General features: G+C 44.0%; 1 protein-coding gene across 3 annotated transcripts in view; it reads right to left on the reverse strand.

Moving 5' to 3' along the window:
* Nucleotides 1–25,112, reverse strand: part of NFATC1 (nuclear factor of activated T cells 1) — a gene marked incomplete at its 5' end in the record, with an annotated part of 115,872 nt that overhangs the window by 70,508 nt on the left and 20,252 nt on the right. For all 3 annotated transcript variants that reach the window (XM_080610311.1, XM_080610313.1, XM_080610312.1), the window contains one exon: nt 23,884–24,043. In XM_080610311.1, coding sequence (XP_080466437.1) covers nt 23,884–24,043 — 160 coding nt within the window. The remainder of the gene's footprint in view (nt 1–23,883; nt 24,044–25,112) is intronic.

The following is a 25,112-nucleotide window of genomic DNA, read 5'->3' on the forward strand; positions in this document are numbered from 1 at the left end:
CAAAAGCAAAATCGCACACCGAGGTACCCATATGTTTTACTGAATCCAGGCAAAGGGGTAAATAAATGTTGGTCTTGCATTGGGTTCTTCTATTTCAGGCTTTATCTTTAAATCTGAACTCAGCTGCTGCTGTATCTCATAACCTACTGCTGAGTCTCAGCTTGTGCTTTTCCCACAGGTTTCCTATCAGGAAGCAATCGAACACCCAAAGTCCTCAGCTTTTGCACACCTGCCCTTCCACGATTAGTGTTCACATGCTGGAAAATAAATAATAAGATCTCAGATGCATGTTTTGCATTGGTTTTTAAGGGCTGTGATCTTTAAACGAGATTTATGTTTGGGTTTTTTTTAAAGGCTTTGGCATACATACAAGGCCAGGTTGGACACGGCTTTGAACAACCTGGTCTGGTGGAAGGCATCCCTGCCCATGGCAGGAGGTTAGAACTGGATGAGCTTTAGGTCCCTTCCAACCCAAACCAGTCTGTGATTCTATGATACAGTTGTGCTGGGCTTTGCTTTGGATCCGTTATGCACAGTTACTTACTCCCTGACAACTACTTTTGCACCTGAAAGACAAGTAGTGACTACAGCACTGAACAAACATGAGTTTTCAAGAGCTGGGAACTGTCAAAACATCCAGAAAGACTGATGCAATCACTATATAGTGGCTTTTACCGCCCTCAAAACAGGAAAAATCCACATTCATGTCACCTCAAGTTTTATGTTGTATTCTGCAGTAGGAGGTATCTGATTTCTGACATGCATTTCCCTTTCACTTTTACCCATTGCATCACATTATTTACTTTTATATTGTGTCACATAATCAGGTATGCCAACAGAAGCAATAAAAGAAAATGATGCAAGGACTACCATTTAAAGGGGTACCTACTGTGGATGACTAATTTTAGAGTATGCACCCAGCCCACGATTTCTGTGACAGACAGTGTTGAGCTTTGGGAGTTTTCAGCATGCTGTAGGTGTCTGGAAAACGCGCAGCATTTTGCTTACACTCAGCTGGAACATCAAGAATATTCTGTGGCTCCCTCAAAATCTAGGAGAGTGGCATTGCTGTCACATTGTTCAGAGAGACAACGAGAGGAGCAGTGGAAGCCAAGCAGGGCTGCAGTACTCTAGGCTGTTGACTTGTCAACAGGTAAGGGGAATATCCAACAAGACATGTAAAATGGGACAGGGTGAAAGGGGAACTGAGCAGTTTTTTTGGTGAGGAAAGATCCTGCATATTCACATCCATGCATATTTTCCACGAATGCTCTGGAATACTGTACTCGGTGGTATAATGATTCCGTTTCCTGGCGTGTGACATGGGATGCATGCGTCAGACACCCTATTTTTATCTTTTTCTCTGTGTAACACAGCCCGAAGTTCTCTTAATAACTCAGTGGCTGAGTACGGGTGACAAAGGCTGGTCTTCGCTACAGCCTTCATAATAAAGGATATGCCTTTCCTATCAAGCAATGCTTTGCTTGGCAATACGTAGATCCAAGTGGAAAGAGCTGTACTTTCCCCTGCTGTGAAAGTTCAAAAGGATTTAGCTTCAAATAAGGATCAAGTGCATGATATTTTTGAATGAGTTTTCCTTCCCAAATAAAGGTGAGGATACCGCAGTCACCTGATTTAGTACAAAGGAAAGATGCAGACTAAACTTAAGTACGCAGTAAGACCTCTGTGACCAGTGTTTTGGTTTTGAAATGAAAGTAGGTCATATTCTCTTGTTCTGATGACCACTGACTACTCTGCTGTCCTTTTTGAGCAACACTGTTAAAAACACTTGAACTGGTCTCAAATGGTATTTGCATTTATATTGTCTGAAGCTGCTAAGATCAAAATCAGACTTAATTGTGGGCTGTTTTACACTCCTCTAATTCTATCAAATGCAATGCAGTCACTGGTAATTAACACCAGAACAGGACCGATCACAGTTAAGCTCTGTGCCACCTTACGTCATCTTACGCAAGTGCGAGGGAAGAACTGCACCGGCCGGGTGACTTCTCACCGCACCAAGCTTTCCCTGGGATTCCTGCACCTCTCTGTCATTGCTTTCACAACGCCCTCTCCCACCAACACGTCCTGATTCTCACCAGTAGACTGCTGCTCATCTCAGCACAGGGTGCCAAAGCAAATCCCAGTCTTTCCCTGCGGAGGTGCACTGTGCACCATGCGCTGGGGCTGAATGATTTTGGGCGTCCAGATGCCAGAGTGCTGAACACCAGGCATCTTCTGCTCTGGTGAGATCACACCTGCAGTACTGAATCCACCTCTGGAGTCCTCACTACAGTAAAAACATGGGCCTGTTGGAGAGGGTACAGAGGAGGACCACAAAAGTGGTTAGAGGGATGGAGCACCTCTCCAATGAGTTGGGCTTGTTCAGCCTGGAGAAGAGAAGGGTCTGTGAAGACCTTATGGTGGCCTTTCAGTATTTAAAAGGGGCCTGTAAGAAATACAGGGAGACACTTTTTAGCAGGGCCTGTTGTGACAGGACATGGGGTCATGGTTTTAAAGTAACAGAGGAGAGATTCAGGCTGGATGTGAGGAAGACATTTTTTACAATGAGGGTGGTAAAACACTGGCACAGGTTGCCCAGAGAGGTGGTGATGCCATCCCTGGAGACATTCAAGGCCAGGATGGATGTGGTTCTCAGCAACCTGATCTAGTTGAAGATGTCCCTGCTCATCAGAGGGGGGTTGGATTAGTTGCCCTAGAAGGTCCCTTCCAACCCAAACTATTCTATGATTCATCTGGTGGTCAGCAAACAGTGCTGTTTCACCCCTCGCAGTCAATGTCCGACTGCAAGGTAGTATTTAATTCAGTCCCACGGCAACAATTGGCCTGAGGCTTATCACAGATTTGAGTATACACAGTCTGCCCAGATTCCAACTGCGTGCCTGATGCATATCTATGAAATCTGGCAATCAGAATTAAACAGACTTAAGAGATGATGAGCAGAAGCAGGTGAGATGATTTTAACAAGAGCACTGGGGGGGGGAAGCAAAACTTCCCCAAACCTACTTTACAGTTATCAAATTTTGAGGAATTTTTGCAAACATCACATCCAGTAACTCAAACACTGTTTCAGCATCAGTGGTTATTCTAGAATCTGCGAGGGAAATTTCTATTATTTGAGCCACAGCATTTATTTTAAGAAACTCAGCTGAAATATTCTGGGTGCTCCCTTCCAAGTGCTTTATGCTTTTGGCATGCCGAAGCATCTGTAGAAATGCTCAGAAAGCTACCTGTCATAACAAGGAGCCCTCTGTGCCTGGAGAGGCTCCTCAAGGCCACTGAAAGAATGATCCTGTTCTGACAGAACACAGCAGCCAGGTACCACCCGTGCCATCAGGAAAAAAGAGAGCTACACCACCTAATAGCTTTTAAATGTACGTATTGGAGTTCCAGGAAAAGACTGAGAAAAACTCTACAGCTGTGCCTTCCTCCAGACTCTGACTCTGTAAATATGTTAAATGACCATAGTGGCTGATTTAGGGCTGAGCCAGTCTCAGTGCATTCAGGACAGAGCTCCCACTAATAGCAAACTGGAGCACTACCAGGGACTTAGTATTCATCCTCTAAACTCATCAGCAGTTTGTGCCTGAGACTCTGCAGGCTCCTAGGGGCTGCATCCTTACCAATAACGAAAAAATCCATTGGTAACATCCATGTCAGTGACGCATCTACAAGTGAGCCTGCCTGCTCTTTGTACGCTCAGTGCACAATAAAGAAAACAAGAAAACACACCCATATATTACTCTAAAAATACTAAGAATAACACCTACATTTTCTCACCCAAACATGTAACTATCTGTCCCACTTGCATTTCTAGAACTGCTCATGGAATAGCCTGAGTCAGTCTGGAAAGAATCATTAATGAGGCCAAACACCCAGTATGGAGAAAGGGGGCTTCTTTCCCTTTTTTCCCATCAGTGTTTTGGAACGTAATTCCAGTGCTTTCAAAAATGTCAAACAGGATAAAACCTATAAATAGTGAACTTTTTTAAGTAATTGCTTTTTGTCTCTTTAAGCCAGAGACTGGGGAGCTGCACACCAAACAGCTTTACTGCTAACTCTCTTAAGCAGTTTTTTTCTTGTTACAGTAACTGCTCAATGATGAATGACAAATCGCCATGTTTTAAAAATGTAACCAATACACAGACGCAAAAAGTAACACGAGTGCTCAGTGTCCTGATTTATTAAAACAAAATTGAAGATCAAACTATACAGAAAGTGCACAAACATTCTGGGTATAGATTTGAGCTGTGAACACCAAGCATGCATAAAAATAGGGTCATCAATTTTATTTTTAACAAGAAGAATTTACTTCTAGTTACCAGGTAGAAGCACTGGGAGACGTAAGCCATTGCATCATGGGTTTAAATGGGAAGGGGGAAAAGTTGGTCTTGTGGGCAATGACGGTCATGTGAAGCGACGGCACTGGGAGAGAGGTCAGGAGACCCGGGCATCTATCCTTGAGTGCACTGCAAAGACCAGAGGCTGACCTTTGCCTGGGCAGCCACTGAACTTCCCTGCTTCTGTGCCCCTGGGCTGAAAATGCCCAGGGACCTGCTGCTGAAGGTTCAGGGAGCCTGCAACCTATGGCTCTGGGAAAAAAAGACACAAAAAGAAACTGAGAAACCTGGAGAGGGACTTTTTACAAGGACGTGTAGTGACAGGACAAGGGAGAATGGATTTAAATTGACAGACTGGAGACTTAGATCAGATATGAGGAAGTTCTTCCCTGTGAGGGTGGTGAGGCTCTGGCACAGGCTGCCCAAGGAAGCCATGGCTGCCCCATCCCTGGCAGTGTTCAAGGCCAGGTTGGGCAGGGCTTTGAGCAGCCTGGGCTAGCGGAAGGTGTCCCTGCTCATGGCAGGGGGTTGGAACTGGTTGAGCTTTAAGGTCCCTTCCAACCCAAACCGTTCTGTGATTTTATGAAAAGTCTGTCCCCCTCATCACAAAATTCCCTCAACCTATACCACTCCATTTGGCTCTGAATTCCTTTGCTAAGGGAGGCTTGAGGGAAAAACACATCTCAGATGTGCTGAGATAGGGCACTGTAAAAGCTCTCCACTCAGCCTTCTCTCCCAAACCAAAGGGCAATTGCACCAGTTGCTTATTGACTAAAGGTAGCTCAAACCACCCCAGACTTGTCTGCAGCACCCAACTCACTGCGAGGACCTGTAGCATCCCTGACTCTTTCCAGTTGTTTCTCTCATCCTTCAGCATCATGCTCTGCAGATGTACATGTTTCAGCCACTGCCATACCACCCGCATACCCTCTGTGCTTTTTAGGTCTCTAGCCCATAAGGACAGAAGCTTCTGCAGCCCACAGCGTACCTAGGACTGAGAGATGCACATCATCCTGACCTGGTACATCTTCCCTTTGCCAGCAACCAGGCATGCAATAGTGGGTGCCAGTTTCTGGATGAGGTGCAAAGCTCAGCTCTAGGCCACTTGTCAGTGAGGATTCAAAATGGAGCTGCTAAACTTGGGCCACTCGGATGCTCCTGTACAATCTGTTCTCCAGTGAAAGCACAAACCAAAAAAAAAAAGAGAAATGTCTTATTCAAAACAGCAGAGCAGGCTTCAGAATTAATAAATAAATAACAGACAGATGGATAAATAAATCAATTCCGGAACAAGCAGAACTGAGCCAACCAACAGCAACAACAACAAAACACACAAAAAACCAACCAACCAAAACCCCAGAAAATAAAACACCTCTTTAGGAACTGAGGTGTCCCCTTTTAGCTTTTGCTAAATTCTATCTGACACAGTTAACAAAAAAAGTGTGCAATTTATGCCCCGTGCAACATAACATACATGCTACTATCCCTTAGTCCTTCACTTATTTCCAACGAAAATGTAACAGGAATTCCTGTGTTTTTCTGTGCTACTTTCAAGATTTCTTTTTCCTTTCTAGAACTAATTTTCCTTGGATTCACTCAAACTCTGTTTCAAGATCCAAATGCAGTCAGAGCTGGTCCACAAATAAAAATAAGATGGCTTGCTCCTGCGAAAGGCTAAATGTGGGCAGAGGGTGAGAGCTGGACAGAAGGAGTGAATGGAAAACAGCAGGAGTGTGTTTTATGTGGCACTTTCCAGTGCTGCCACTTGGACTTTAACTTAACAGTGCAGCAAAAGAGCAGCTGTTCACATCATGATGAATAAAGATCTATATAAAACTTCCAGCTGCAAATATGCTGTGAGGAATTATTAATCTTAATGTAATAGAGATGCTGGACACTCAGTCATTGGCTCACAAGTAATTTCAGTTTCTATCCAGGGAAAAACAGCCTTCGTGGCTGCTGGCTCTCAGCACAGCCATGAAATCTCCTTGTCTAAACAGCCGCAAGACGCTGCTCCCTATTTCTAGGAAGGATTTTCCTTCCCCAAAATACATGTACCTAGAAATCAACCCAAGTCACACTCCTCCTAAAACTGTTAGTCTCACAAGAGGGATGGCCATCAGAAAAGGAGTTACTAACAGAATGGATTTGTAGGTCCTGGGCACCTTAGTCACTGGGACACAAGGAAATCATGATTGCCCTTGTACCACCTTTTGCTGTGAGACCAAAGGGATGTTCTTCCCCTAATCCTTGTTGCCTCATCACACTCCCTAGCCCCACTTTCAGGTGACCAGAGGCAGCCAGCTGTCTCTGCACCATGGCCCATCTCTACAAGTGCAGCCATGGGAGCTTCCAAGACCTCCTTGCAGGACATGAATGGGGAGAGTTGCTCCCCTATAGAGGGATGAGGGTGGCACCCACACCAGGCAGTCCACTTAAATGAAGTTCTCCTCTTTGTGAACAGCCCTATGCTGCCCCCAGGGGGGTCACCACTGACCCTTGTGTGGTAGGACCACCTTTCCCCTGAATAGCTTGTCCTACAGCATAGCCACAATGGGTGATCTTTTGGGGCTCTCAACCCTAGCAGCCTGCATTTGGATGGGATCCTTAGCAGTATAAAGCTGAAGCATGGGAGACATTTAAATTGCTGTTGAGTAAATGGAGGCTGATAACAGAGAGAGGGACTCTAGAAACTGCAGATTAAAAATTCAAGTCTGGATGTAAATCCAATGCAGTAGTGCCCTCCCTGAAATTACCCAGCCCCTCAACCTACTCAGTTTCTACTCAAACATTTGCCTTCAGCATCCATAACAGCTTTCAGTTTGTGCAGTCATACCCACGGCCATATAAGAGTTAAAAAAAAGTCACAGCAGCACTGCAAAAGGAATTTATTACATATTCTGAGGCAGATACCCTGGGCAAGCTTACACTTGTGATCCTGCCTTTCGTCATGCCGCTGACGCACAGCTCTCATCCAGCAAGCTCCCATTTGTGGGTGAGCACAGGCTGGCCCGGGATCCTCAGGCGTGTCAGGTGCCATCAGCGGAAGAAGGATAGGCATGATGCCCTCCCCATGCCCATCCCAGCAACGGCACAGCACCACTGCCAATGTCCATCGGCAACTTTCCCAAACTGAGACACCCCCAATCCCAAATGCTGCATTATCACTTGGTGGCTCACTAATGCATGCGGACCCACTACTGCAGTAACTGCATGACTTTTAATTCCCACCCTTGCAAATTCAAGGGCAACAGAGTGCCCAGCTGCATGCAGGGGTTACCTGCTATGGGGCAATGCTTTTGAGATGCTTTTCCTGCACAGGAATATGAAAACTGCCTCACACGGGACCGGGGCAACACAGTTCCAGGCAAAATTCCTCTGGGGTTCATACACACCATTGAGACAGTATTAGATCAGAAATGCTTGCTTTCCCCCTAAATTTTAACTCCTATCCTAATGACATTTATTTAAACTGCTACTGAAGACAGAAAGCTGGGGCTATGTTTAAAGGCTTTATCTCTGTAAATATTTGGAGAGCTATAAATACTGAGCTGTATTCATAACATGAATATTGGACTTACTGTTCTGTTGCCATGAAAATTACTATAAATACACTTCCAAGTCTTAATTTCTCTGATTTTTCTCTGCCAAGAGCTCCTTTAAAAAGACAAAAAAATTCTTATGTAGGACATCTTGCTATTTAATTAGCCATTGGAGTCAAAGGCCACATCACAGAGCAGGAACTGAAAACAAAATGATAGAGGCAGACAAAGCACGTAGCGCACTAGCATGCTATATAGCTGTGTATCCCAAGTGGGACTTATAATGAGACAGTCCATGAGTCAAGCCCTGACTGCTTTCTGTGTTTGGGAAAGGAGGGAGTGGGAGGGAAGGCTGTCTGAGGGTCTGAAATAAACCTTCTTGCTTCTTCTGCAAGTCACGTGAGTACCAATGGCTTCCAAATTTCACAGTACCTCTGTCTTTTGGGTTTTTTTTAATGTAGAAATGAATTAAAAGAAGGAAAGCATTTGAAGGCATTTTATAACAGTGCAGAGCAAGGATGGCTTTGTGGCTGAAGGAGCAGCAAGCTGGGCACAGGGTGATCGAGTTCCCATCTCTAGCTCTGCCAGATAGTTTTTGCTTCATCACAGATACATGACTCGATTAGAGCAGAGAAAATTTCATAACAAGTTTTTACGTATTTCCAGCCTGCTCTATGTTTAATCAGTTTGTGCTTCAGTCTTCCTATAAAATAAAAGTCAGTAACCATGCCATGTGGCTGGGTAACCCTTTCTTCACTACGGAAAAAGCAGTGCTTCCCAGCCCTCTGGTTCCAATCCTCATGCGATTTACATCCATGTTCTTTGGGGAATCGTAGAATTACAGATTAGGGTTGGAAAGGACCTTAAGATCATCTAGTTCCAATCCCCAGATTAAAGCAAATTAATGCAAGCCTCTTGCTTTTCAGAGTCAGAACATGCTGTCTACATGTGTATGTTCCTCAGGACAGGTTCTGCTTCCATTTTTCAACACCCAAAAAGTGTTGTCATCACATGCGCAAGATTCATAAACATGCTATTTGTGCCTCCTGTGTCAGAGCAGAAAAAGGCAGTGTTGTTTTGCCAAGTCACTACACACTTCTCGTCCTGCTCTCCCTCCACAAGCCACCTTTGATCCACCAGGTCCTACAGCCCTGATTACGCTGCAGTTTTATCTGAGAGCATGCCTGCGATGGAAAGCATCTTAATGCAGCAATAAAAATAGGTCAGGTATATCTGATATCTCGACTTCAAGCTTCTGACCTGCAAGACAGTCTGATTAACCTGTGAAATACCCAGAGAGCTTGCATTCCACACTCTTAAGTTGTTTGAGAACAATGGTGGTGCCACTGGTTGATGTCACTTGTTTTACCAAATAAAACAGATGCAACAGATCAGACTCTGGCCAAGGAGCATAAAAGGCCACAGTGGCTAAAATCAACTGGAAGACTTATGATCTCCAACACCAACTAAATAAAACACATGAGAGACTCTTAGATAAATTTGCTCAACATGTATGCACTATTTTCAATTAATTATTCTAAATATTGTCATGTTGAGTAACATTATTTAGCAACAGCTGCTGCACTAGAATTTCATCCAAATACTGACGAGCTAATACCACAACACCATTTAAAGCCAAAGAAAATGTTGCAAATATTAATGGCAGAACTTGCCAATAAAAGCTTTATAGAGTATCTTATCTGCTGCTGCAAATAAATGATGCTGGTGTAGCAGGATGTCAGTGCACGATGTGAGGAGGACACTGAGGGCAACACTTTTTCCTAAGGGAGGTACGATCAGTATCAGTGACCAAGACCTGTGATTTTACACCTAGACCAAGACAGCATCTATATCAACCTGCTGACTTCAAACACAAGGGTCTGGCATGGGTCAAGTCCCAAGCCAGAGATAGGAGTGCTGAAGTCTTAAAAGGCACTGCTCCTCCCCATCATAGTCAAGCCAGAAGTAAACCTTGGTCCTGGTGAACTGGTAAGATCTTAAAGCCTGATGGCCCCAGTTACACATAATTATACACAACACATCAAGTCAAAAAGAAACAGGGAAAAGCCAGGTGATTCACACCACCTAACTTTAACACATGCAGGCTGGGCAACAACAGTGTCTAGTCACCTTGGCTGTCTTCGCAGCCAGCTAAATGAGACATGCATTCTGAAGGTGTGACTTACCTGAGCTGCTTCAGATGTTCACATCAGAATAAAATTAATAGCTTCCCAAATGCTATACCGACAAGCTTTCCCCTGATTACAGAGAGAAACTAAGGCAATTAGCTCAGCTGCAGGCATCTACGGTTAGCCAAATAAACCTAAAAGGTAGACTTGCTCCTGTAACCAACCCAGGCCACAGTTCAAAGCATGAGTGTTCCACAAACCCAGGGCAATGCTGCAAGAAGTGCACACTGCACTTCGCCCAAAGAGGCACAGAGCAGGGCTTCTGTGAGAAGCCCCCCACTGTGGCAGAACCCACTACAGACACCGTGTTTTGCACTTCACCATCACACATTTTGGGCAGTCACCCACAGCTTTTCACAGCAGGGGTACGAGACCATCAACCTCAATGATGGTACTTTGCATTTCTTTTCTCTCCCAGAGGGAAAGGTCAAAGTCAATTCCACTAGTGCATAACTTCAGCACTTCAGCTTCTCAACCCTCATTTTGTGGGCCTGCTGTACCCTGGACTTAGAGTCAGCCCCAACCCAGGGTGGGCAGCTGGTGGTTACGGCTGGGAGTGGACACTTAACCAGCTCCACCCGCAGCCTCCCTCACCATGCCTGACATGGGCCTAAAATCCCTTCCCTCCCTCAGAAGAGAGCTGCAGTAAGGATCAACTCACTCACGTGCAAGGACTGCAGCAACCCACCCTGGTCCCAGCCATGCTCCAGACCTCAGCTCTGGAACACACAGGACATTCTGGAGTAGCATCAGGTACATGTTTGGTGGCATTGCTGTTGCTGTTGTTTCAAAATTGAAGTGCAAGTTAAAACTGTAGGAAAAATACAATCCAAGCACTATTCCTGCTAATGTTAATTTCTGTATTAAATTCAAACATGTACTACATTCTTTCCTAACACAAAAAGAGAAATGAGCATCCACAAATAATTGAAGATATGAGAGGCTAAAGGTCAAATTTTATCACATTTTTCTTTATAAATAAATTACACTATTTTACTCCACACTGGAGGAACCAAAGAATGCTTCCACTTCTCAGATTATTTTCTTGAAAACATTCGCTATTATGGCTAGGCTTCTAGATTAACACTGCCCTATGATTAGAGCAACTACCAGTGTAAAATCTATTTGGGCTGAGAGTTTCAGGGGCTTCATTTACGCCAGCAGAGCTGCAGAGCCATAACCCAGTGCCAGTATTACCACTGTATTGTGTTGCTGTTTGCAAAACCTCTCCAACTTGCCTCCATTTCAACCAGGTCTCTTGCAGCCAGCAGTGGGGCTATGTCAGTTCACATATTTTAAGGTTTTCCTCACAACCGGGAGGGATTAGAAAACGAGGCTTTGATGTGTTCAGGACATGTGCTTGAGATTACTTGTGTACCTAGATGCTAGCACATGTGCCTGCAAGTTGTGGTCTAAATTTGTTTGTCCGTGGCAGCTCATGTTTGCAGCTATGGATGGAGTTTGTGTAAAATTCTGTAACTACGCTTTTTAGTCAATAATACTCTATAGCCTGTATTCAGTAACAATATTTGAGTCTCTATTGAGGAATACTATATTACTGCACAGTAAGAGCTTGAAGGCCCACATAATCAAAACAGCATCATTGCAAGAAAAGTGGAAATTAATTTGAAAGCCAGTTGGAAAACTATTGCAAGATTATTAAGGATTCCTGATGAATAAATGCCATCTGTACTTTAAAAAAAAAGAAAAAGCTGCACATTTCAAGCCATTTTATGAATTCCTGCATATATGGGGAGAGAGATTTACATATTTGATGTAGCTTTTTTTAGTTCCTATTTGACAAGTACTATCTAGGTATTTTTATACATACAAACATGACTGCTCTGTGCTGCATTGTGTTTCAACCAGACAAATACTCTCCATAGCATAGGAGGTGTTACAAGATCCTAACAGAGAGTTCTCTTAAGAATGACACAATTTTGGGGGGGTTCTGCCTTTTTTTCAGTAGAGTGTTATCTGTGGACTTCTCCAGGACTAAAATCCAAACTGACCCACATTAATTATACTTTGTCAGCGCTTCACAACTTTCAGACAAGCTATTCCTCTTCAAGTCAATGAGTTTTACGGCTAAATCTAACCCTGCATGCTTTCCCAATTTTCTCTGGTGTTTTTCTCCTAGAAATGCAGGCACTTGGTACATATATAGCAGTGAGACTGTATTAAAAGCCACAGCAGGTGGAAAATAATACAGCCCAGGGAAGTTTTTGTTTTTGACTCTCCTTACAATCAAAGCTATGCACAAAGCACAATGAGGCACAGTAAATAAAGACATTTCACACAGACAAGCACGAAAATCTTCCAAAACAAAGAAAATTAAATTATCTTTCAACTAAAGAACACACTGCAGTGAAAGACTAAATGAGCGATTCTAATTAAAACCATGCTGTGAATCTCCTACTTTCCACCGCAAAAAAAATCAGCTAGTGTTTGTGCATGTACAGCCACCCTCTAAAACCAGTCAAGCAGCTTTCCAGCCAAACAATGCAAGACACAGCATCTCAAAACTACAAAACATATTGAAATTATTTCCATAGCAATCACAACAACATGCCAGACCAGGATGTGCAGGGAGCAGGGGTGATGGGTAGCAGTATAGCCATATCCAGCACCCCATGGCTATATTCAGAGCACCTGGGACTAGTGCTCACTTTGGCAACAGCTGGTCTCATCCAAAACAGGTACTTGCATCCCTTCTCTGCCCTGTGCTCATGACCAATGCATTACACCCCAGTGCACACATGCAGGAGAGCCACAGTGCTGGTAGTCCTGGTTCCAGGCAAGCACAGGCAGCCTTGTACAAGCCCTGCTCAAGTTTCTTAATCCTGACATGTTGCAGTCACCTCCGGTTCAGGTCTCTCTCCTTGGAGTGCTAAAGCAAGCAGTGGCCTCAGTGAAGATACTAAGAGGGAGATGAAGACTTGGGACTAACCCTTTGTGCCCAAGCTATGCCCAGGTTTCATGTACGGCTCAGTTCTGAGCAGCTCTCCACAAACAAAACGTCATCTCTCTTCCAACCCACTCCTTTCTAGCTCTTTATCTGTCTGTATGGCCACGATGCGCTGTGGGCTTCCCGAACACTAGCCACTGTCCTTTCATGGACAGAGAGCCAAGGAGACAGGAACATGCAGCTTATTAAGTACAGCAAATATGGGTATCCATGTCCTACACAGAACACACATGATATGCTTATACTGCTATTTTGATGCAGGCACAGGAATCAGCTAAATATAGCAGACTTCAGTGATCAGTCTAAACTACAGACCTAAGTGACATGAAGAAAGGTACAGTTTGCCCAAAGAGGAAAGTAATGAGAGGATTTTGGATGGTGATGGGAAGCTTGGTGCTAATATCATCATTAACATTACGCCTGACTTGCTACCAAGACATCAGTAAAAGCTTCAGAGACACTGGGACTTCATGCCCATTAGATATGTGCATGCAGAATGGTGATGGGACAAAAAAAAACATGCAATCATCCTAAGAGATCCTAAAATCAAAGGGACAGAAGGCAGAGGCAGAGGAAAGGAAGATCCAGTTAACAGCATTCATCTAAAAACCATCAGAAGGAAGCAGCAACACACGGGCAACCTGCAACCACTGCCCAGAGTGCATCAGATTTTTAAGATGGAAAACTTAACAGATCTCCTGAAAAGCTGCAATGAGGTCTGCAAGAGCAGAGCACAGATTCTGCTACTTGCTCCCCTTCTTCATGCTATTTTTGAGCAGTTGGCAGCCCCACATGCTCACGTGTGACACCCAATCTCCTACAACACCCGTGCAAGGCAGTGAAAGTGCCTTAATCCAGATTTTGCAGCTGAGTAACCTGAGAGACACTAAGTGACACAATAAATTGCCATTTGATCAATGTAACCTTGTTTGGTAGAAAACTTAAGCACACGTTCAATATTTAGTCTCACTTTATGAAAATTTAAGGATGTATTTAAGTGCTCTGTTGCACTGTAATAGATCACTTTTCTCAATCTCTTTTATGTTTTTCCCCTTACATTACACACAACCGGACCAGCAATATTTTTACGCAAGTAGGATTGCAAATGGCAAGGGAAGAACTCACTTTCTGGTGAGGATGAGGGTTTTTTTGCCAGGATTCACACTTGGCAGTAACACCGTCTTATCAGTGTCTCAAAGAGCAAAACTCATCAAGGGAGACTTCGGTGTCTGTAACTGAAGTGCCAAGGAACTCCCAAAAAACATACTCACACTATGCCTGCAAGTGTTGTTCACAGCTTTGAACAGAGCTGCATTTGAAACCTAGGCAGCAGGCTTTTAAATCCCAATGTACATAATGTACCTAATGTCTGCATGCAAACCAAAAGCAGGAGTTTCTCCACTTTATTGGGTACTGAAACATTAAAAACAGGTGTTTAAAAACTGTACTAAAAATCTGTCTGCAACCTGTATTATTTTTACCATGTGCGAGTAAATTGATCACTAGCGTGCTTCAACTGTTTCAGTGAAAATATGCAACCCCTGCTAAATTACTTCTTAAACATGTGGAGGGAGGAGAAAGTTTATTTGATTTCACTGCACTGACAGCATACAACATATTTTACTTATATGTATGTATATAGCAGATGCTGCTAAAGGATCATCTCCCTTTTGTGGCACGTATCAAAGAAGATCTCAAGCTATTCTTCACAAGGAAAGAAATGATAAACCCCTGCTCATAATGAAAGCTGCAACGTACTTCAAGAGAGCAACTGAGTAATTTGACACCATATTTTCCACTGATTCAGCCTGTCAGTTGGAACAATGACTGATTAAAATGGAAAATCTATACTATAACTACGTATACTGACATTCCAGATTACAAGGTATGTTACAGATGTAATTTTTTACTCTTCTTACATATAAAAATTATTAAGTATAAAACCAGAAATTATTCCAATGGAGTTAGTGATGTGAAAGTGATCTGAAATATGAACTAACCGTAGTATATCTTCATACAGAATGCACATAATTTTCATGCTATGTATGTTTTATGCAACTTGGACTACCAAGAAGGGGAAAAAAAATGATTTGCCCTGAGATATTACTTTTATGAATAGAGGACAGATGTCTATTTGCCAAAGCAGACTTGTAAAAAATTAATCACCTGCCTCATGCAGGTTAGCAGTATTTGGCAGGTAGGTTAGCTCAGCTCATAATGAAGCATCTGGCTTCTGGTAAAGCTGCATTTTAATTTTAACCGTGTTTCATTTCAGCTTTTGGGTGCATGTCAATGTGCAATAATCTGGCAAGTCTAGGGTGGATTTGCTGATTGGTAACTTTGGAGTAGGTCTTCTCAACTGCAACCAAAACTAAGTCAAGTAACAACTGCGGTTCATGCCCACACCACAGCCTCACATATCATCTGAACCTTCCTGTAAAGCCCTTTCGAACCCAGTCCTCAACATATTACCCATCTTATTTTCTTGAAAACAGCTAAATTCACAGAGTCAACAAACGCCTCAGAGTGTGCTTGAATTAAGCAGACTAAGCTCACTGACTTCAGGAGCACCTCAACACTGCTTTGAATATGGTTTGGTCTGTAGCTGAGGTTTTTTTGTAACTGAGGTCTGGCAATTTGAAGCAAGCAAATGCTTTACCCATGTTGTATTTTTCCTTAGAAAAGCGGGTACCCATTTGGAGCACTACCGGTAGCCTCTTTTGCTAACCAGAAGCATCTGCAGCACTGGGAAGGCGGAAGAAAAGGTGCTGAAGCTCAGAGAGGCCTGCAGAACTGCGGCATTCTGATTCCGTGACTCTCATCACCCCTAAGCGTTCCCCCTGATGCGTGCATTTTCAGTGGAAGTGTGCTTCTACCATAAATTTACTGAGAACAAAACACTGGCAACAATTGTCCTTGAGAGCAATCACTGTGCAGATGCAGGGGCCACTTCTTAACATGAATAGATCAGGCATTTGAATAATTCTAAAAGACAAAGATCTATCAGGGCATGAATTAAGCAATTCCCAGTTTTTACATGATGACAATTTTTTAAGCTTTCAAATGTGCCAAAACCCTAAGGAATCTCACTGGCTGTTGTTACTTCTCGCATCACTTAAGCTGAACTGTTTCTTCCTAAGAATTATAAGAGAGAACAGATCACACTATGGGCTCCTGAACTCTAGCAGATCTTGACAGAGAGTATAAAGGAAGGAACTGGGGACATTCAGCTCCATAAGCACATCTGCAGCGGCCTCACTAGCAGTACTGCAAATGCCTTTGCTGGGCTGGTGTGGCTTGTGCAGGTATTTTCCTAGCAAACCACTGCAAAGAAATCTCCCATTTCAACTGCTGATTACATTAATTTTGTCGTTTCCGTCTTCACTGAACACCATCCACTGACAGATATTCCCCAGGGCCACAGATACACTTGCACTTTATTTAGTCATGCAGAAAAAACAAGGAAAGGGGCATCTGTCTTACCTTGCTTGGAGGATAGGGGAATGGCAACTTCCAGAAAGAAAATTCAGAGACAGAGCAAGAGACATGGCATCTGCAACTTCTAGCAGGGATGATGCATTATTAAGCAGGAGGCAAAAGGGGTGGAAAGGACAAAAAAAGCATGGCAATCAAACAGCTGAGGATGAGTCCTGATTCCTCTCAGGAGAGCAGTGATACACACTTCTGAGGTACGCTTCCAAAATAATGATGAATCGCCCTTTCAGACAATGTGCAGAAAAAATTCTGTCCACACTGCAAACCATTCACCAAGGTTGCAGCATGAGACCTGAGGACAAAGTAAATAAGGAATAAGTGAAAAAAACACTTCTACATGTACGTTTTGTCTTTCTGGGTCTTGCAGAGACTTCCATCATGTTGTTTCGAGACACTCAGGGTGCATGTGCTGCTGGTCACCAAAACCAGCCCAACAAGGGAAGCAGAAAGATGTCTCTGTGAGCAGTGGAGGAGATAAAGATTATTCCTTTTCTTCCTTCCTCAGTCTAACCTAGAAGGTCTTTGCCTTATCCACCACCACCAGAGGACAGCTAGAAGATGCCCTACAGAGTGAGAGCAATGTCACCAACTACCTTGTCACACAGGACGCAGCAGAAAGGAAACTAGGAGAGGCCAAGGAAAGGAAACGCTGGGAGCTGGTATCAGCATCTCCTTTCCCAAGGGAACAGAGACAGCAACAGTGGCAGAGTGGGAACACTTTCCATCCCCTTGTCCCTCAAGGCCACCACTAACTCCAGCTTTGCCAGCAGCCAGCAACTCCAAACTGACGGGAAAATTAGGGTGTTGGGCTAAATCCTTCAGGCTGGAAAGCCAGATTGAATATCCCGGCATCCTAACAGCCGGGATATGTACTGTGGCATCCATGAGGCCGAGCGTGGGAGAGGTATCCTTCTTAAAGGAGAGCAGAGTGCATCCCCCAAGTGCTGGCTGGTGGAATGTTCATTTTTCATTTGGAGAGGGCTGTTGCACCAAACAGCAGAGGCCTGTCCCCAGGACTGCTCATAGATCAGAGCTGAAGTTGCGTTTTCAGGGTCATGAAACCTTCACCGTCTGACAGCAGCACACTTTCCAGAACTGCTCCCTTATGGACCTGACCCTTCTCAGGGAGGCCATAAGCTACCTATATGGCTGTGCTTGTGGAGCTACCCTGTGGGACCAACTTCATGTGAAATACCAAAACAGAGAAACTCCCTTTCACTAAATACAATCTTCTAATGATGAAAAACTGCGATGAAAAGCTTTCAATGGGCTTTGTTCCATTTGTTGGATTTATAGAAGCAATAGCAGCCTTAAAACATCTGCCAAAACATTCTACTTTTCAGTTTTGATTATCTGTCTTCTAGTTTGAGGTTAGCTTTAACTATACAGATGCAAGAAGTGAGAAAGCCATTCAGCTTAGATTTATTCTTAAGAAGTACCGGCTGTCTAAAACAAGGCTATAAAATGTAGGCTCCCTGTCTGGTTTGTTGTATGGTTGCATGGCTTTGTGCTATTAATTGCAACCTGGCTAACAGGTGCTTGCCAATGTCTTAATATCCTCACCATAAGAAAGCGTTATATTTCCATCTGGATAAAAGTATGACACTGTCAAAGAACTTAAGACCAGCACAGAGCGGAAGCCCACTACAGCATGACAAGTTGAATCACCGCTTACTAACAAGAATATGCCCTTTTCTCATCTCTGATAGACCCAGAGAGGGAAGGGGAAAGCAGCTAACATGATTTTTACCATATATTAACTCCTCTTGGTCAGATGTCCATGAGCTGGACCCACCAGGGACTGTTTTCCTTCCAGTTCCCTTGACTCAGCCAGCAATTGTGGCAGACGCTGTTTTAAACAAACTCGCAGCACCGGGGGACCCCTACCAAGAAAAGCACTTATGCACGCACTGCACATATATGCAAAGTCCCAGACTGTGTGCTTAAATTAACCACGGGCTCAGGCTTGCTGTGCAGCATCAGAGTATTGCTATGAAGGACTTGCCCCACTCTGTCTGGAAGAGTCGTCCTATCGGCTTCTTTACCTTTTCATCTCCTCCCTGTCATCAAGGGTGAACACCTCTTTCCAGTCTTTTCCTTTAAGCTCTCCATTTCTCTTTTCTTCCCATTTTGCCTTCTGTGTAACTGCACAATTCTCTTACCTCACACTGTTAACTATTTGTGAAGCCAGGTGCATGCAAAGTGCTATATGTGAAGTGCTATATGAAGCTCTGATGTAAAACATAAAGCCCAAACCTGAATGCATTTGCAGCTTTCTGGACTGCCTGCTGCCCCCTGAAGTTACAATGGTTTGATCACAAGGCTTTCTATTCTCTGAGGTGTTTGCAAAAGTATTCATAGCTCTCGAGTCCAGAAGATGAAAAGAGAAAGGATTCTGATAGGTACCTGCAGTGCCCAGCACCTGGTCTGGACTACCTGAGCTCATTATCCAAAAGCAACAAAACCAGCTGATTCATGGGAAGCAAATGATAACACGTGTTACTGGGGTGCACAAATAGCTCAGAGGCATGTTGGTGCAAAATTGTGGTGATGTGGAGGCGTACAAAAATACCTAGACAACAATTGCTTTAGAGAAGAGTTTGACCCTTGTTAGTCATAAGGGGATTTTAAAATCCCAACATATGCCTCAAGGCCTTTGACAATCAGACCCAAAGTGCATACTTGAGATCTTGTCAAGAAATGACATAGCCAACTCCTGTGAGCAAGTCTCCTGGCACAGACAACACTTTGCCTATGTAAATCAGCAGACAAATCATTGTGTTTTGCCTGCAAAATGAGAGAGTTCCAACTATTCACCTGTTTAGAGGCTCAGATCAAATTCTCTACTGGAGCACACATGCTACACAACCTCTTTACACCTCGCTGCAAAGCAATACTGTGAAAGGCAAAGCAGCATTCACTGTATCTTCAATATTAACTTATTTTTCCAAGAGGAAAACAAATTCTGGCTAGTACCAGTTACCTAGATGAAAAAAAGAAAACCCCTACAACTTCTTCTTCCCTTTTCCTAACCAATTTATCTACCTCACATCAAGAGCGATCTTAAACAAAATTCCTGGCATATTTTGTGTAAGAAAAATGAGTAATAATTGTGACTTTTTAAAGTGCTTACTAGACTGTTCTGTGTATTTGACTATTTTATTTCGCCACTTAGTCCAGCCTTCTATGGGAGTACATCATACCCTTTAATTAAACGTTCTTGAGTATTTGGATTTTATCTCACACATACACCGCACCCTGCTTGTAAAAATTCCATCTCAGCCAGCCAAAGTGCTTGACTTATTCCAAAGATGAGTTATTAATTAGAATATCTACAGACCATATATTTATAACCTGGTGCCATCCCTCCCCAGGGAGCCTAAACTTTTATCTGCCAGATTACTTACCTGTAGCCGAAACAGAGCCATTGCTGGCTGGAATGTAACCCTCGTCTTGTGCAACTCCTCACCACCACTCTCAAAATGAAGAATGAGAGATAGGTACAAATGGAGGACCTTTGTAAGGATGGAAACCCCCTGAATTAAATTCACCTCACTTAAAGTATGGCTGTAGCTATCCAACTCCATGAGTTCCCTAAAGTCCTGATACACTTCACCTTGCTTCATTCAGAGAAATCCTAGTCAGAGGATTTCCAAACACACAGGTGCCAGAAGGATGCTTAGAGGCATGATTTTGCTCCCCAAAGTGGTCGCAGGTTTCACCCTCACCTGGCAGGGCATGCAGCTTCTTAACACCCGATGCCATCTGGAGCACCAGCCCCATTCTGACTCAGAGGCGGGAGTATCCTGGTCTGAAATCACCAAAGGCAACGACAACTCACAAAATACTTCCCCAAGCCAAGAGGTAAAAGCTGATGCCAGCCGTGAGCTCATCAACACTGCTCCCCAGCACCACTTGCTTGCCAATCTTCTGCAACATTTTTAGCTCGCTAGGTGTGCCAGCTCATCCCACTCTCAATGGGAGTGAGCAATGGGTTTAGCAATCGCGACCAGCAACGGCTTGGGGCCGCCACGGCAGCCAAACACCCAAAGAGGCAAAGGCAAAATGAGAGAGAGAGGAGTATTACGTTACCAGGCTCCTCATCCCTCACAGGCAACCTGAAGTGCTCAAAACTGTGCATCAAAAAAGTGCTCAAAAAAGTGCATCAAAACTTGCTCCTAAGTGCAGAAGGGAGAGCGCAGCCATCCCACAGAAGAAAATCCATAGGAAATTCTGCTGGTATGAAATACTCCTGGGAGGCAGCCTGCAGGAGCCTCCAGTGAGCAAGCCCCGTACAGATGATGGAGAGATTATAAGGACAGAGTGGCACCTTCCAGCACCAAGGTGGGGCAAGACTCTGCTGCTGCAGGCAGCTGCCAGTACCCACAGGTTTGCCCCTTCCACAGGTCAGCATAACCCCCTCCAGTAGCCTGCTACACTCAGCACTGCCTGCCCTTTCCCCGGGTCAGGTTTGGAAGAGGAGAGGAATCTTACACACGAGTGGCATTCAGCATGCGCCTGGGTCCCAGTGCAAGGCTCTTCAGCTTTCCATGTGTCCCTCTCCAGCTCCAGAGAAAAGTCACCAGCCTGGAGGAGCCGCTAGAGCCAAGGAAAAAATTAGCCTCCAGCCCTGGACTTATGTTACACCCACAAGAGACTCCTGTCCTCCTACACCACTGCTCTCTTCATCCAGCATGCTTGCCTTGGAAACCTTTGATTCTCAAACCTTCCACCTCCTACCAGAGGAGATGAAGCAGCAGCAAAGAAGCTAATGCTGCCTGGAACAAGCAGATAAACAGACTCCAGCTGCAGAGAAGGCAACCTCCTGGCAATTTTGCTGGAGAACCGTGCCATGAGCCACGTACTTCTCCTCTGCCTTAGCGTGCCCTACAGATATGTGGAGGTACTAGTGTTAAGAAAATCTCCTGGCTTAGGAAGCAGGATACTGTAAAACGGGGTTTGAAATGGAGAAGGGAGGAAGAGACCTGTTCTTCATTCTCTTCTTGTTGAAGGTAAAAGGTAAGAGTTTTAACAAGCTCTCCCAAAGCAATGACATAGGAAAGACCTGACTGTCCACATGGGGCAAAAAAATAACACAACACAAAAGGGTAGCGAAAGAGGTCAGCGGTTTTATGACAAGTCTCCCTGAGTCAACACAATTGAAAACACTGAGAAATACCAGGGAGAAAAGCTTGAGCCAGAATCTCTCACCTGAAGACACTCAGATACTGTTCGAGCTTACAGCTGCGTGTGAACTTTGAAGCTTGGGCTTCTTTCTATGTCACACAGCAGACTGAATAAAACCCGACTCAAACACCTGCAACATCTGGAAATATGTTGGTTCAGAGGTGCACTTTACAGCTTTTGTCAGCCACTGATTCATAAGAAGTTACTCCCTAGATTTCCTCCTCCTCCTTTCATTTATTTGTAAGTACTCTTAGTTTTTAAGTTATTTATAAGTACTTACTATTTCTTTTATTAAAAGTATTTTTAAGTATGTACTTTCTTTTTGGAAGTATTTTTCGTCCATCTATCCATCCATCCCTCCATCCATCTCTGGTCAAAGTCAGAAGATTTTAAGTATTTCCTCAAATAGGTAACTCTGCCTGGGATGGCAATGTCAGCATGGAGAAGCCTTTTCTGGCCCTTTATGTTTCTGTTCTTTGGTTCTTTTGCAAGAAAAGGATGTTCAGGTTGTAATAAAAGGACTGAAAAATACATTAATCCTTATTAAACCGGTAGAGCCGATTGACAGGACTAGGACTGGCTGCTTCCTCCCCTTTCCCTTCATGCCCTTCCGCAGTTTCCTCTCCTCTTTTCTGACTCTTGTTTGTGTTTGGAAGCAGCATGCTCAATCCCAACAGGGGATGAGAAGGGAAATGTCTGGACACATTTAGTCCAATTAAATGTTGGCATCACATTCAGTCTTTCCAAAAAGCACGTAGGAAACTTTAAACACCAGGCTGGCCACTGCGAATTAATGGATCCCCATTTACATTTCCTTGCATTTGCCACAAACAGAGTAGGTATGAACTGTCTGCCACAGATCCCTCTTTAATATCGTTCACAAATGTTCTGCTAAAACCTTTAGTCTTTCATCGGATGACTTCCATAATCCTATGTCACTGATGAGCTTTGGCAGAGCTGAAGAGAAAACTCTGTCTGCTGCTGACAACTCCCCTCACTTTCCTTTTTCAGCTGCTGCAGGCGCACACAACCTCTGTAGCAGCATTCCCTGCCCAGTGTCATCTCAGACTCGCATCGCTCCTTCAAACGACATGTTTGCTAACAGGGCTTTACAGCAAATAAACAAACACACGTGAGCCTTGCACGTGTGGCCTGTACATCATCTTGAGCCATTGATTTTCAACAGGCTGCTGCTCCTATGGGAAGAGTTGTGGCATAAACCCACAAGCAGCGTGAGCGGGGCGGCAGCGCCTGCCTCCTTCCCACAGACTGTGCCTTGACTTCCATGGGTGCCATGGCATCCAGGCTCTGATAAAACCTGCGCTGCACAAGGTGTCACCACCCTGACAAAAGGAACTGGAAGTTTAACTTCTAGGTTAGAAAGAAGTAGCTGAGGAGGGACAGGCACAGCTGGCTTTCTCCGGCTACATTTTTGTTTTAAACAACTAAATCTTGTTCTTCCCACTCCTGAGAAAAGTCCTTTAAAAATGAATGAGACTAGTCATATAAATGAATTAAGGGTCAGTTTACAGTGTTATTAAATTAAAATGCTTTCTGTACAGTAACTGAAGAGCTCAGTAGGATTCGTGAAACTAGATTCAGACCTCAGATGCTTTCCAGAGCGGCTGGAAGGGTTTACAGAACTAAACAGAAGAAACTCAAAAAGCTTCGCTTCCCTCAGTATTCACTGCAACATCCAAACCAGCAACATACTTCCACATTACTGCTACAGCTCTGCCCTCCAACATGCGTTCACAGCTCTGATTAGATCCAACTGCAAGTTAAGGACTAAATGTACTGAGGCACATCCCCAGCTGATTTCAGTATAAACTGCATGTCTGGAAGCTGACTGCAGATAGGTCCACAGTCACTGCTTGCCAGCTGAACACTTGCTTGGTTGTACATGGACACAGCAGCAATCCGCGTGCACCATATTCACATTGCTAAGAGCAACTAGCTGCGCTTGCCTTGTTTTTAATAAAGGCTTGGTTCGTCCGGTTTTAAATATGCTCCAAGGCACACTCACGCACAGTAATCTCCGAGGACAGGAAAAATCTCCTCTCCAGTTTTGGAGAAGAAAGGGTGCCCACCACAGAGTGCTGAGATAAACAACCTGTGCTGCTCGTTACACGTTTTGGTACCTGCACAATAGGGTGGCCCCCCGCAGATGCCTTCACAGCCCCTCGACTGCCTTCTGTCTCATAATGAGCTCGGTGGTGGGATTTCGGCTGCACTTCAATACGCAGTTCATAAGGTCCTGAGTGAGATGGCAGCTGCCAATCAAGGGCAGGCAAGGATGGGCTACAAAGGAAAGGAAAACACATTAAAAATTAACATCAAGTACACTATCACAAACCACAAGCATCCAGTGCTATTGCTTTGAAGACCATGTTTCACAGTTCATCCTTCACCATCTTACATTTAAGATTTCATCAATGTGGATAAGGCCATGACATAAGTAATTTAAAAGGTAATGGTTATTTTATGAAGATTTATGGGTTGAGCACAGGTGATGGCCCAGATGCTATCCGATTTGTAACCAAAATGGAAAAATGTTAAGACACAGCTTACAAATATCTTAATAAATTGATCTGTGAACCAAAAGGAAAATGGTAGGCAGAAAGGATGCAGAGGAATTTAAGGAACAGGATTTCTGCTGTGAAACTCAATGCCAAACCAGCTCTGGAGGAGTTCTGCTTTAATGAATCTAATGGATTTCAACAAATCTGCTCAGTTTACAGGGGGCAGGAAGAATTAAAAAAGCTATTTCCCAGCTTCCTTCCCAACACAAAACACATCAGTCTCAAAGCGAAGCCAATCTCCTTCTGGTTCACGCACTACCAGGGAGGAAGCTCTGAAGTCAGAACTTGCTTACAAATCCTACTAACGATGATGCACAAGCCTGAAGAAAATCCAGCTCATTCCTCCAGCCCGGTATTGACTCTGCAATTAACTGAAATATTAGGGACTCATTACCATCACACAAGCAAGCAGGCCTGACAGCATGCGATAGTGGGGAAGTGTCATTCTTAGAAACCCACTTCCAGTGTAAAACCACACTTGAAAACAGTCAGGAGAGCTCAGATGTAAGAAACGTCAAGTTAATGCTTTGGGTTGAAAAAAGTGAAAAAAGGAACAAACAAGGACTGTAGAAACAGTAGGTCTGAGACAAATTTACTGATCTTAAAATCGAAGCAAAAAGCTTCACAATGAAAAGACTCATTTTATGTCTAGCATATGTTCCTTACTTTGGTGGATTCTCCTCACCAGGTGTCCTTCAAAAGCCTTTACAAGTAGTTAAATGGCACAACCGCAACATGCTACCCTGCCTTCTTACATCAAACTTTATTATCTCTCCCATCAACCCGGA

This window comes from Psittacula echo, assembly GCF_963264785.1.
Source record: "Psittacula echo genome assembly, chromosome: 2".
NCBI lineage: Eukaryota > Metazoa > Chordata > Aves > Psittaciformes > Psittacidae > Psittacula > Psittacula echo.